This window comes from Molossus molossus, unplaced genomic scaffold, assembly GCF_014108415.1.
Source record: "Molossus molossus isolate mMolMol1 unplaced genomic scaffold, mMolMol1.p scaffold_m16_p_1, whole genome shotgun sequence".
Classification (NCBI taxonomy): Eukaryota; Metazoa; Chordata; class Mammalia; order Chiroptera; family Molossidae; genus Molossus; species Molossus molossus.
Genome location: NW_023425344.1, coordinates 144,865,837 through 144,880,544, shown reverse-complemented (window position 1 = coordinate 144,880,544; position 14,708 = coordinate 144,865,837). Strand labels below are relative to the sequence as shown.

The following is a 14,708-nucleotide window of genomic DNA, read 5'->3' as shown; positions in this document are numbered from 1 at the left end:
GTTAGGTAAAAGTCTCCTTTGTTTTACTTAGGTTTCTGATAATTATGAAAAAGAATATCTGTTGCATGAAAATCACATGTTACAGGATGAAAATGCCAAGCTAAGACTGGAAATAGACACAGTAAAAAATCAGAACCAGGAAATGGAAAAAAAATATTTTGAAGACATTAAAATTGTCAAAGAAAAGAATGAGCATCTTCACAAGACAATAAAACATAATGAAGAAATATTAACAAAAACAATATTTCAACATAATGAACAGCTTAATATTCCAACAGCTGAGAATACAATGCTAAATTCTAAACTGGAGAATGAAAAACAAAACAGAGAAAGACTGGAAACAGAAGTTGAATCATACAAGTCTAGGCTGGCTACTGCTACACAGGATCATGAGCAATGTCAGGCATCACAAAGAGACCTACAACTTGCTTTCCAGAGAGAAAGAGATGAATGGTTTTGTTTACAAGACAAAATGAATTTTGATATGTCTAACCTAAAAGATAACAATGAGAGTCTTTGTCAAGAACTTTCTAAAGCTGAAAGTAAATTCAGTAGCCTAGAAAGTGAGCTTAAGCACACAAGAGATGCTCTCAGAGAAAGGACATTGGTTTTAGAAGGTGTACAAAGAGACCTAAGCCAAACACAGTGTCAAAAGAAGGAACTGGAACACATACATCAAAAGCAACAAGGTAAAGTGAATAAATATGTTGGAAAGCAGGGATCCTTAGAGGAGAAGTTATCTCACCTACAAAGTGAAAATAAGTTGCTTCGACAGCAACTGGATGATGCTCACAACAAAGCTGATGATAAAGAAAAGACAGTAATTAATATCCAAGATCAGTTTCAGGATATCATAAAAATACTACAAACCGAAAATGAAAAACAAGGTCTTATGCTGAATGAAAGAAATAAGGAGTTAACCAATGAATGTATTCATTTAAAAGAAATAATACATGAGTATGAAAACGATAAAGCAGAAAGAGATGTAAGTATCCAAACTGATAAATAGATTTCAAATTTCCTAAAAGAAAATTCAAAGTAATATATGATGATGGCTAAATGTTGAATCTGGTTGAATATTAAAAATATATAGATTATAAATGTGTTTGCTCTATCAGCTTAAAAGCAGACATTGTATCCAGCAAATGAACATTAGACCTGAGAGGTGCTTTATTTTGAATAAAGACATTGTGTTGCCTGTGAAATTTTAAGAGGTTAAGTTATAGATAGTTAATAGATATAGATTGCAATTACTAATTTAGTCTTATATGATACAATACTAATTTTAATCTTTTTTTTTAATCCTCATCTGAGGACACTTTTTTGTTGTTGTTGTTCAGATAGAGTGGGAGGGAGAGAAAGAAAGAGAAACATTGATGTGAAAAGGACACATAGAGTGGTTGCCACCCGCACGACCCAACCAGGGCCGGGGACAAACTGCAACCGAGGTACGTGCCCTTAATGGTAACCGAACCCGGGTCTCTCTGGATCGCAGGCCAATGCTCTAACTGCTGAGCCAAACCAGCCAGGACCTAATTTTAATCTTTCTGTCACCACATTTTAATATTATTAGGAAGCAGGTAAATGGAAATGCTCATGCTAAAGTGAGTATTTTGAAATTAAGATTTAATTAAGTGGTTGTCTTGACAATTAATGTCAGATTTCCCAGATGAACTGAAGTGTAGATGCTGTATCTCATAGTATCTTTCCTTCAGTGGCTTCTGATACATTTTAGTTGGTATAATGTTATTTTTATTCATGTCAATTTGAATTAAATTTGAAAATATTTCAGTCTCAAGTAATATATTCATATGACTCCTCAACTCTTTTAAAGGCATCTACTTTTTATTAAATCATCATTTGGGACAAATGATAAATTTTAGCAAAACTGTACTTGATTTAATGTTTCCAGTACTATTTACAATTAAAAAATATATTTTTACAAGTAATTTGCTCACATTTCTTATTTCAAGGCCCAATTACTATCATTTGGAGATGTTTGTCTAATACAGAGAAAATTGTAGCTCTCTGTGATTTATTAATTTGTCATTGGATCTCCATTTCAGACTAGTGAGAGGGGTGGCAGGATTTATGTGTAGCAGGGAGGGAGGTCAAGGCCAGGTTACCTAGGGTCCTGACAGCCATTGGAATGACTTCACTTTTCTTCTAAGATAGGAATCTATTGGAAGGATTTGAGCAGGAAATTGAATATGTGAGGAACTCTGAAGTTAATTGAAGCCTCTGATCAAAGAAAAGAAAGAGAAAATGTTCCACAATGTAGTGAATTTACTACCACTTGATCCACCTACATACCTGTTTCTCTTTGAGATGTCAGTAGATTGTAAAGCTTTGAGATTCATGAGGGGGGTAATTAGAGTGGGGCTGAATCAGTTGTCTAAGAAACCTAATACTGATTAGGCAGGAGGGTTACATTTTCTGTGTCTTCAACCTGAGTAAGCAATCAGAAACATGTCCATGTGAGAAAAAGAAGGTGAATTGATGTATGTGGTGATATTTTTCCAGTTATATATTATGTTAAAAATAATATATGACTCTAATTAAGTACAAACAGGATAGGGCAAAAGCAGGTTTGCAGTTGTTTTATGAAAAATAATAAATAACAATACAAGAATAAACTCTGTTTTGCATATTCACAACTGTAAACCTTCTTTTGCCTCATCCTGTATGTGAAATTATATTGTATTAACATAATTTAATAATGTGATTTATAAAATAAGTAACAGAAATATCTTACTAGGCAGTTGTGAGACAACTTCAACAAGAACTGGCTGATACTCTTAAAAAACAATCTATGTCAGAGGCTTCACTGGAGGTTACATCACATGATTGCATGAATTTAGAAGATGAGATACAGGATTTAAAGAAGAAATTAGATAAAAACAGAAGTCAAGTATGTATGAAATTTAACATGTCATCAGTTAATCTATAGCTGGTTAAATATAAAGTAGTTTAGGGTACTAATTTTCATGGGCAGCTTTCTTTTGTATTTTTATTGTAATTAATTATCTATAATTTTATTATCTTTATAATGCACTTATTTTTTTAAACCCTGGCTTTAATTCTGCCATTTGTATTTTATGTTATTTTTTATCATATTTACCCTTAAGAAAATTGAGACTTATTCATCCCTCTTGATAGAAGTCAAGAGACATTTTTTTCTCTTAAACAATATTTTTATTAATATCTTCATTATCATGATGAAGCAGCCAGATAAAATCAGAGGATTTGCTTAATAGAATGTTCCAGAAATTTTTTTATTATCTTCACTTTGGTGAATTGATATTGAATCTGTATTTATTTTGTAGATTTCAGAATAACTTGTATGGGAAGGTCATTATACAAACCGGTTGAAGTAAGCATATCCTTCATGTTCTCTCACTTAGAAACAGTGTAAAAGCAAGGAAATAGATTATTATAGTATGTTCACCCACAACAGATAATTAAGAAAATTAAATCTAGATTCCCATTGAATTTATTTAAAAAACTGTATTGATATAATTCATGTATTGTATAATTTGTTCATTTTAATTGTACAATTCAGTATTTTTTAACATATTTAAGGGAGTTGTACACTTAACTATCACCTCAGTCAATTATAGAATATTTTTATCACTCCAAAAACAAATACTACATCTCTTAACTGTCACTACCAGCTTCTCTTCTTGCCCGGCACTGGGCAACAAACAACCTGTGTACTTTCTGTCTCTATAGATTTACCTATTCTGGATATTTTATATATATACAGTCACACACATTGCAATCCTTTGTGACTGGCTTCTTTCACTTAATGTCATAATTTATTTACTTTATTTTTTATTTAAAAATTTGTTTTCAATAATGTCCCACTATGTATGTATGTATGTATGTTTGTACGTACGTATGCATGTATGTATGTATGTATTTTTATCTTTATTGTTGAAAGTATTATAGATGCCCCCCCCCTTTTTTTTTAATAGAAGCATCTCTTTTATTTTACTTTATTTTTTTGAGGTCTAGTTTATATACTTTATTTTTTTGCAATTTTTATTAATTTTTTTTTTTGTTACAGATGTTTCCATTTTATCACCCATTGACCTACCTCTTCTCCACTTCCACCCTTTGCTTTCCCCAAACTAGTGTATGTTTCCACTAATTAAACTAGTGTTAATTTCCACTAATTTATCTCTTCTCTTCTCTCCTCCACCCCCTAACTCCCTTCTCTCTGAGGTTTGTCAGTCTGTTCCCTACTTTCATGTCACTGGATCTACTTTGATCATCATCTTATATTGTTCATGATATTTCATAAATGAGATCCTGTGGTACTTTGTGTTTCTCTGAATGGCTTACTTTACTCAGCATAATACTATCCAGGTCCCTCCATATTGTTGCAAAGGGTAAAAGAGATCTTTCTTACAGCTGCATAGTATTCCATTGTGTAAATGTACCATAGTTTATTTTATCCACTCTTGTACTGATGCGCACTTCGGTTGTTTACAGTACTTAGTTTTTGTAAATAGTGCTGCTATGAACATAGGGGTACATATATTCTTTCTAATTGGTGTTTTAGGCTTCTTAGGATATATTCCAGAAGTGGAATCACTGGGTCAAATGGCAGTTCCATTTTTAACTTTTTAAGGAAACACCATATTGTTTTCCATAGTGGCTGCACCAATCTGCATTCCCACCAGCAGTATACTTGAGTACCTCTTCTCCACATCCTCACCAGCACTTGTTTGAAGATTTGATGATGGTAGTCATTCTGGCAGGCGTTAGGTGATACCTCATAGTCATTTTAATTTTCATCTCTCTGTTGATAAGTGACGTTGAACATTTTTTCATATGTCCTTTTGTTCAGTTGTATGTGGTCCCATTTATTAATGTTTTTCTTTGTTTTTCTTGCCCTAGGCAATGTATGCGTGACAATTCTGCTGCATATAATGTTTGAGTTTTTGCTTTCTACATTTTTTTGTAGGATTTTTATGGTTTCATGACTTACATTTGAGTCTTTTATCCTTTTTAGTTTATTCTTATGTATGGTGTAAGTTGGTTGTCTACTTTCATTTTTTTTCTATGTATTTGTCCAATTTTCCCAATAACATTTATTGAAGAGATTGTCTATTCTCCATTATATGCTCTTGCCTCCTTTGTCAAATATTACTTGTGCATAATGTCTTGGGTTGATTTCTGGGTTCTCTGTTCTGTTTCATTTATCTATATGCTTGTTCTTGTGCCAGTACCAGACTGTTTTGACTATGATAGCTTTGTAGTATAACTTGATATCTGGTATTATGATCCCCCGTACTTTGGTCTTCTTTTTCAGGCTTGTTGAGACCATTTTTGGGTCCATTGAAATTGTTGGAGTATTTTTTTTAGATCTTTGAAATAGGCTGTTGGTACTTTACTAGGGATTGTATTGAATCTATGGTATGCTTTGGGTAGTATGGACATTTTAATGATGTTGATTCTTCCAATCCATGAACATGGTATATGATTCCACTTTTTTTTTATATCTTTCTCTGTTTTTTTTTTCAATGTCTTGTAGTTATCCAAGATCAGGTCTTTTTCTTTTTAGGTTAATTTTATTCCTACGTATCTTACGTGTTTTTTTTTGCCATGGTAAATGGAATTTTTTTTTTTTTTTCTGAGTGTTCATTATTGGTATATAAGAATGCCATTGGTTTCTGGACGATAATTTTTTATCCTGCTACTTTGTTGAATTAAATTATTACTTGGTAGATTTTTTATTGAGTCATACAGGTTTTCTCTGTATAATATCATATCATCTGTGAATAATGACAGTTTCTCTTTTTCCTTTTCTATTTAGATGCCTTATCTTTTTTCTTCTTGTCTAATTGCTGTGGCTAAGACTTCCAGTACTATGTTGAATAAGAGTGGCAAAAGTTTACATCCCTGTCTTATTCTTATTCTTCAGGGAAATGTTTTTAGTTTTATTTTTTATTTTGTTTATGTGGTATATCACATTTATTGATTTTCAAATATTGTACTGGCCTTGCATTCCTGGAATGAATCTCACTTGGTCATGATGAATACTTTTTTAATGTATTGCTGCATCTAATTTGCTATTTTTTCTGTTGTTGAGGGTTTTTGCATCGGTTATTATCAGGGGCATTGGCCTTTAGTTTTCTTTCTTAGTAGTGTTTTTATCTGGTTTTGGAATTAGAATTATGATGGCCTCATGAAAAGAGCTTGAGAGTCTTTCTTTCTCTTGAATTTTTTGGAATAGTTTGAGGAAGATAGGTGTTTGTTTTTTGAATGATCAGTAAAACTCCCTGTGAAGCTGACTGGCCCTGGGGTTTTGTTTGTTGGGAGTTTATTGATTACAGCTTCAATTTCCTTAGTTGTTGTTCATCTGTTCAAGTTTTATGACTCTTCCTTGTTCAGTATTAGGAGACTGTGTGATTCTAGGAATTTGTCCATTTCACCTAGGATGTCCAATATGTAGGTATATAATTGTTCGTAGTAGTTTCTAACAATCCTTTGTATTTCTGAGGTGTCAGTTGTCATTTGTCTTGTTTCTGATTTTGTTTATCTGGGCTCTCTCTTTGTTAGTGAGTTTGGGTAAAGGTTCATCAATCTTGTCTATCTTTTCAAAGAATCAACTCTTGGTTTCACTGATCTTTTGAATTGTTTTTTTAGTCTCTATGTCATTTAATTATGCCTCTGACATTTATTTCTTTTCTTCTATTTTCTGCTGTGGGTTTTTCTTTTTGTTTACTGTCTAATTCTTTTAGTTGTAGGGTTAGCTAGTCTATTAGACACTTTTCTTGTTTCTTTTTTTTTTTTTTTAATCCTCACTCAAGGACCTTTTTTCATTTCTTGTCCAGATAGAGTGGGAGGGAGGAAGGGAGGGGAAAAAAAGAGAGAGAGAGAGAGAGAGATCCATGTGAAATGGACACATCGAGTGGTTGCCACCCACGTGACCCATCCAGGGCCAGGGACAAACTGTAACTGAGTTATGTGCCCTTAGCAGGAACCAAACCTGGGTCTCTCTGTACCACAGGCTGATGCTCAAATCACTGAGCCAAACCGGCCAGGGCTGTTCTTGAGGTAGGCCTGTAATCCTATAAACTTCCCTCTCGGGACTGGTTTTGCTGCATCCCACAAATTTTGTGTTGTTGTGTGTTCATTTTTATTGATTTCCAGAAAGTTTTAATTTTTTCCTTGATCTCCTTGGTACCTACCTATTCATTGTTCAATAACCTGCTATTTAGACTCCACATATTTCAATATTTTTGAGTGTTTTTATTGTAGTCAATTTCTAGTTTTATGCTATTGTGTTATGTGAAGATCCTTGATATGATTTCAATCCACTTGAAAATGTAGAGACATAGTTTGTGTTGTAACATGTGGTCTATCTTTGAGAATGTCCCATGTGCACTTGAGAAGAATGTATATTCTGCAGTTTTGGTGTGTAATTCTCTGTAAAGATATATTAAATCTGTCTGATCTAGTGCATCATTTATGGTCTCTCTTTCTTTGTTTTGTTTGTTTGTTCTATTTTTTGTCTAGAGGATTTATCCAGTGATATCAGTGGGGTGTTGAAGTCCCCTACTATGATTGTATTGCTGTCAATTTCTCCTTAAGGTCCTCCAGATTTTTTATTTTTATTATTATTTATTTTTTATTTTTTATTTTTTTTATCCTCACTTGAGGACACTTTTTTCATTTTTTTGTTCAGATAGAGCGCACGAGAGAGAGAGAAACATCGACGTGAAAGGGACACATTGAGTGGCTGCCACCACATGACCCAACCAGGGCCGGAGACACACTGCAACTGGGGTATGTGCCTTAGCTAGAACCAAACCTGGGACTCTCTGGACTGCAGGCCAATGCTCTAACCAGTGAACCAAGCCAGATAGGGCTTTTTTTTTTTTTTCTCCTCCAGATTTTTAAAAATATACTTTGGTACTTCTATATTGGGTACATATTTGTTTACCAAGGTTTATCGTCTTATTGGATTGACCCTTTTAATATTATATAGTGGCCTTCTTTATCTCTTGTTATGGCATTCATTTTGAAGTCTATTTTATCAGATATGAGTATTGCTACCCCAGCTTTTTTTTTCATTTTAATTTCTTTGGAAATTTTTGTTTCCATCCTTTAACTTTCACCTGTGGGAGTCTTTCGTTCTGAGGTAGTTATCTTGTAGACAACATATGTATGGGTTATGCTTTCTTATCTATTCAGAAACCTGTGTCTTTTGATTGAGGCATTTAATCCATTTACATTTAAGGCTGTTATTGATATGTACATATATATTGTCATTTTTGTTTATTATGCTTATGTTTCTCTCTCTATTCTGCTTATTTTTGTTTTTTAAATCCTCACCTGAGGATATTTTTCCATTCATTTTTACAGTAGGAGATTACAAAGAGTGAGCAAGAGAGAGGGGTAGAGGGAGAAACATCAATATGAGAGAGAAATGTCGACCTGTTGCCTCCCGCACAACCCTTGCCAGGTCTGGGGACTGAGCCACAACAGAGGTGCATGCCATTGCTTGTAATCAAACCTGAGACTCTTTGGTTCTCTGGCCAATGCTCTAACCACTGAGCAAAACTAGCTAGGGCTATTTTGCTCATGGAAGCAGTCCCTTTAATATCTTTGCAAAGCTGTTTGGTGATAATATATTCCATTAGCCTTTTTTTTTTTTAGTCTGGAAAGCTCTTTATTTCCCCTTCTATTTTAAATGATAACCTTTCTGGATAGTGTAGTCATGGATTCCAATCCTTGTTTTTCATTACCTTGAATGCTTCATGCTATTTCCTTCTGGCCTCTAGTGTTTCTGTTGATAAATCAGCTGACAGCCTTATGCGAGCTCCTTTGTAGGTAACCTGTTGCTTTTCTCTTGCTGCCTTTATGAGTCTCTCTTTGTCTTTAATTTTTGGCATTTAATTTATGATGTGTCTTGTCATAGGTTTTTTTGGGTTCCTCTTGCTTGGCACTGTCTGTGCTTCCTGAACTTGTATGCCTTTTTCTTTCACCAAGTTAGGGAAGTTTTTTGCCACTATTTCTTCAAACAGATTCACTAACCCTTACTCACTTTCTTCTTTCGGTATTCCTATGATGTGGATGTTGTTACATTTTATATTGTCCCACAGTTCTCTTAAACTGTCCTGTTTTAATTTTTGTTTTTTTTTTCTTTTTGGTTCTTTGCTTGAGTAATTTTTTTCTACCCTGTCTTCTCATTCACTGATCTGAACTTTGGCTTCCTCTACTCTGTTGGTTCTTCCTTCCAGTGTGTTATTTCTGCTATGTTATTCTTGATTTTTTATTTGTCGTTTTTTATTGTTTCTATATTTTTTCCTGATGCTGTTGAGTGTGCTCATAGTTATTACTCTGAACTCTATATCTGATAACTGGCTAATTGCCTTTTCATTTATTCCTTCTTCTGGAAATTTTCTTGTTCTTTTATTTGGGATTTCTTTCTTTGTTTCATCAGTTTTGCTGTCTCAGCAGTGTTTGGAGCCTGTCAAACTCTCCCTATTGGCATCAATGTTCCACAGCTTTTGGCTCCCTGCTGGGTGTGGATATGCATGAAAGGGACCATGCTGAACACCAGTGTCTGGTCTTAGTCTCCTGGGTAGAGTTGCAGGCCAGGAAAAGATTCAAGTATCTCAGAGATTTGCCTCTGCCTGAAGGCTGACTGTTAGATTCTTAGTCACTTAATAAGCCTCAGATTGTAGTCATCAGTTGGATGAAAATTCCCCCAGGTGGACAGAGTAAGAGGATTTCCAGTAGTTGAGGCAATTGCTTTCCACTGGACTAAAGCTACTTTGATAGGAAAACTGTCTGAAGAAAATGATTTTCTGCAGTATGGGTTAATGATTCAGCACAGGGGCCCAGGCAGTAGCCTTCACAGCTGGGACCCCAGAGCCTCAAAACTTAAGAACCTCGAGCTGGGTCCAAGGCTCAAGGCACCCAGACACTCATCTCTGTGTTCAGGCTGGTTGGTACTCTCAGTTAATGAGCCTCTTGTTGCAGTTTTGTGCTAGTCATTGAGTCCTCCTAGCCAGGTAGGGTGAAATTCCAATGGGTGGGGCAGTCGCTTCCCCCCTGGACCGCAGCTGCTTCAGTGGGATAATCTACCTGAAAAAAATGGTTTCTGAAGCATAGGTTAGTGGCTCAGCCCAGGGATCCAGTTAGTTGCCTTCACATCTTGGTCCCCAGATCCATGAAACCCATCAACCGAGAGCTAGGCTCAAGGCACAACACATTTGAGACTCATCTCTGCTTACCTGCTGGTTGGTAGTCTCTCTCAGCTGGATGGACAGGGTTAAATTCCAAAGGTAGGGCGGTTACTTTTACCCCCTCAGTTTAAAGCTGCTTTGGTGGGAAAAGGCTCCCTGAGGAAAATGGTTTTTGTAGAGTAGGGGAATGACTCAGTATAGGGCTTCTGATGGCCTTCTTCCCAGCTTTCTCCCCAGTGCCTTCAACTCCTGACTCTCCTCCAGCAGCTGCAGTCCAGTCCACTCTCTCTCTGTAGTAGCCCAAGGTGAGTGGCTGTAGAAGTAATTTAGTATGCCGACCCTTCAGGTGGGTGCCCGTGTTCCCAGCGCTTCTCTCTGCCAGACAGAACCTCTGCTCTGGTGGTTTTCACAGCCAGGTATGTGGGTGCCTTTCCCTGGCTCAGCACTCTGTGATGGGGTGCCAGCTTAGGGTTTCAACCTAGACTTCTCAGAGGGAACTTCTGACAGCTAAGAGAGCCCTCAGCTGTTGCCCGTGGCAGACCAGCCAGCCCTGTCTTACCTCCATACCTCCTACCAATCTCCATTCGGGCTCCTCTTTATATCCCTGGTTATCAGGGTTTTCTCCAGCTGGTCTGGAGTTGGTTATTCCAGATGACTTTATTTTAGTTGTAATTCCAGTTTGGTCCTGGAAGATGGTCAGTGTAGCTTCCATTCACTCCAACACTATTTTCTCTCTGTCACATTTTAAATATTCATCCAGCCTGGCTGGTGTGGCTCAGTGGTTGAACATCAACCCATGCACCAAGAGGTCACCAGTTCAATTCCCAGTCAGAGCACATGCCCAGGTTGTGGGCCAAATCCCCAGTGGGGGTCTTGCAAGAGGCAGCCGGTTGATATCCTCTCTCATCAATGTTTCTAAATCTCCCTCTCTCTTCCTCTGTTTTTAAAATCAATAAAGAAAAAAATATATAAATGTTCATCCATATTATTGCACATACCAATATTTTATTTTTATTGCAGAACAATATTTTATTGTGTGGCAAAACCACTTACCCATTCATTAGTTGATGGAAATTTGTGTTGTTTTCACTTTTTGGCTGTTAATAATTCTACTATGAACATTAGCATACAGGTCATTGTGTAAACATATGTTTCTATTTCCCTACCATTGGGTTTTATCCTCTGAGATGACTGGGCTGATTTTCAGCACCTTTACTCATGCTATCCATTCTGTCTTTCCAGTTTCTATTTCTTGCCTAATTCTACATTTATTTGGACCTGACTTCCAATCTTTCTTCTCCATGAAGTGTTCCCTATTTGAACTGTTATTGACCTCATTTTTTTCAGCACTTGTCATCTTGTCTGTCCAGAACAATCTGGCCCTTATTTTCATTTTTTTCACAAGAGATAATTTTGTGTTTCTAAGTATAAATTTGTCTGTGGGCTATATTATTGATATGATGTCTACCTTTGTATACCTTGAATATATGTTAGCTTAACTATTGTTAGGATAAAATTAAATACTTTATACTACATCAATACTTTCTTCTTGGAGACACTGATATAATTAATCTTTTACTCCCAATGTATTTTAAGTAATTGAATATAAATATAATTGATGATTGTTTAATCAGAAGCTCTTTTTTTTTTTTTATTCTCACTGTGAGAAAAACAAAACAAAACCTGGAATCAGTCTTCCTTTACTATGCAGCCAGAAGTGGAATTTATAGATTTATAGTGCTTCACCAACTATAAAGCTCTGGAACAGTTTTTCTGATATGCCATACCACACCACACTAATCTAGTCATGAGTGAACTTGCTAAAGCAGCCCAAAATAAACAGCTGATGGCAATGGGGGTGTTTGGGAACTTGGATTTAGCAATAGAGATCATTATCTCTATGTGAGCAGCTTTTCCCTGCTGTCTACTCAGTCCAGGAGGTGCTGTTTGCATTTGTAGCTCATGATTATTGCCCACTGAGGAGTGCAGAGAGGAAGTAAGCTATACATGGTCATAAACAGAACAGTACTACTGGCTGGTGGAATTGGGGGAAGCTTTTTGAAGTACTGGGGATACATTCTGGGCCTCGTGCTCATTTGCTGCCATGGTCAAGAGTATGAAGAATGATTTCTGGGTCACTTGTATAGGAGACCACTTCCATTGGCATGCCATCTGCCTAAGTATAACATTTTATTAGAACACAAAATACAGCAACAATAATAATGCTAATTGCAAACCTTTAGAGTTTACTATGGGCCACATACTCTTCTAAGTACATATATTTCCTAACTTAACCTCCCCAAAATCCTAGTGAGGTAGATGCCATTATTATCTCCATTTTACAGATGAAGAAACTGACACTGAGAAAATTTAAATAATTTGCTCAATTTTACACAGCTAATAACTGGTGGACTTGGGGTTCAAACCCAGGCATTCTGGCTCCTAAGTAGATACTGCCTCTCAAGCTATTCCATGAAACCTAGTTGTCACCAAAAGCAGCATGTTAACTCTAATAATCAGTGAAAGAGCCATAGTCATTCACATTTGTATTTAAAATCATAGTTGATGTGGTGCTTGGAATACAAAAGTATGAATGTTTATCATAAGGTAATTTTGTTTTTCCCCATTTGACCAATTTATAAATTTGTATATTTATCAGATGAAATATAACTCAAACACCTGAATAATGTTTTTTGTTTTTGTTTTAGTACTGGAGAAGAGGTGGGTGAACTTTTCTGGAAAGAGCCAGATAATAAATGTTTTAGGCTTTGTGGGCCATGAGGTCTCTGTTGTCACAACTTGGCTCTGCTGTTCTGGCATGAAGTAGCCATAAACAAAATGCAGATAAAAGAGTATGACTATGTTGCAATAAAATTTTAATTACAAGAACAAGTATATTTGTACTAGATTATCAGTGGTTAAAAGTTTTTTTTTTCTCTTTATTTTAGTTGCAAGAAACACAGGATCGATGCACAGTGGCCGTAAGATGTGCTGAGGAGACGCAAGATCACATGCAAAAGTATAATTTAAAGCAGCACAGAAAATAACACGAGTATTTATTTATAAAGCATATGAGCAGTGCATTATGAGAATTAGATCATTTATGATAAGAAAAACATCAGTGTTAAGCTGAATAAATATTTCAGCTCTGAGCTATTTTGAAATCCCTAAAATGTGCACATTATCCACAAAATACAACTAGAAAAATGGCACAATTGCCAAATAATCTACTTTTCCAATTTTAAGATTTTATGTAATTGCACCTTCAGATGTTTGTTCAGAAATTATTTGGTATTTTTAAAATCTATGCATAAGAATAACTATTGTAAAATATACATTTTAGGCTTGAAATTGAAAATGCCAAGTTAAAAGTTACAATAAAAAAGCAAGCACACAAAATTGAACAGCTTCAGGCAAATCTGGTGGGGAAAAAATCGGTAAGTCAATCTCTTAATTTCCATTTACCAAAAAGGAGTTTTTATTTCTCTTGTGTAGTATATAAGATATTTTGACAACATGAAAGTCTCACTAGTAAAAGTATTTATTGCTTTCATATGGCACAACTTGGTACTTGTAATTCCTCTTTACAAAGGAAGTTTTCTGAATTCATAAAATTAATAATTTTTAGTAAGATTTGAATAAAAAAAAGATTGTGATAGCCTAAAAACAATATTTAATATAACACATTTTGTTCATTCATTTGTCCAACATTTGGGTTTTCCCCCCCAGCTTTTGGCTATTGTTAATAATGCTGCTATAGACATTGGAATACACATATTTGAGTCTAGAAATTTGAGCAATGATTTAATCTAGAATTTTGAATTTCTCTTGTAATCTAAACTGTTCAGTGAGATTTTGAGAATGAATTAGTTTTAATGTTCTAATGTGTTCTCTTTATCAAGAGATACTAGGTCATTATGCAAGGCTTTTTAGAAAGGGGTGTATTTTTTCCCTTTGCTGGATTTAAAAAAGAGAGAGAGAGATACCATTGAAAAAGTAAAGGCTGCTCAACCAGGGCCTTACATGGTAACATAGTGCTCCTAGCATTGCAGGTTTACAGACTATTTTGTATTCACTTATGTTAATCACCCTTTCAAAGATTTAATAATCCAACCTCAGAGATGGGTGTGTGATCCAGGACTCCAATCTATTGATAAATGGTGAAAACTACATAGCTATTTACCAAGCCAAACAGGATTCTTCTGCCATTTATACTCTCCTCTGTAGGAGGGGCTACCTATAATTTAAGATCAGAAGACTACATTGTGAACCCTAAATTGGAGCAGTAAGGAGTTGCACCTACCAACTAGTTTCTCATCACAAAAGCTAGGCTCATGTAGTTTTGTTATACAGATATACCTATCAGGGGAACTAGAACACTGTGTTGGCTGGTCCTTCTTGGGGCTGAAGAAACATTGAAAATTATTTTTTTCTAGACTTTATATAAATAAGTTATATTAGCATACTTTTTATACAAGTGAGATGTTATGTTGATAAGGA

At 35.4% G+C, this 14,708-nt stretch overlaps 1 protein-coding gene across 1 annotated transcript in view; it reads left to right on the top strand.

Annotated features, from left to right (window-relative positions):
• LOC118633047 (ankyrin repeat domain-containing protein 26-like) overlaps nt 1-14,708 on the top strand; it is a 129,124-nt gene that overhangs the window by 95,612 nt on the left and 18,804 nt on the right. Inside the window, 4 exon segments of the mRNA XM_036266485.1 lie at nt 32-989; nt 2,763-2,911; nt 13,157-13,227; nt 13,552-13,645. Coding sequence (XP_036122378.1) covers nt 32-989; nt 2,763-2,911; nt 13,157-13,227; nt 13,552-13,645 — 1,272 coding nt within the window.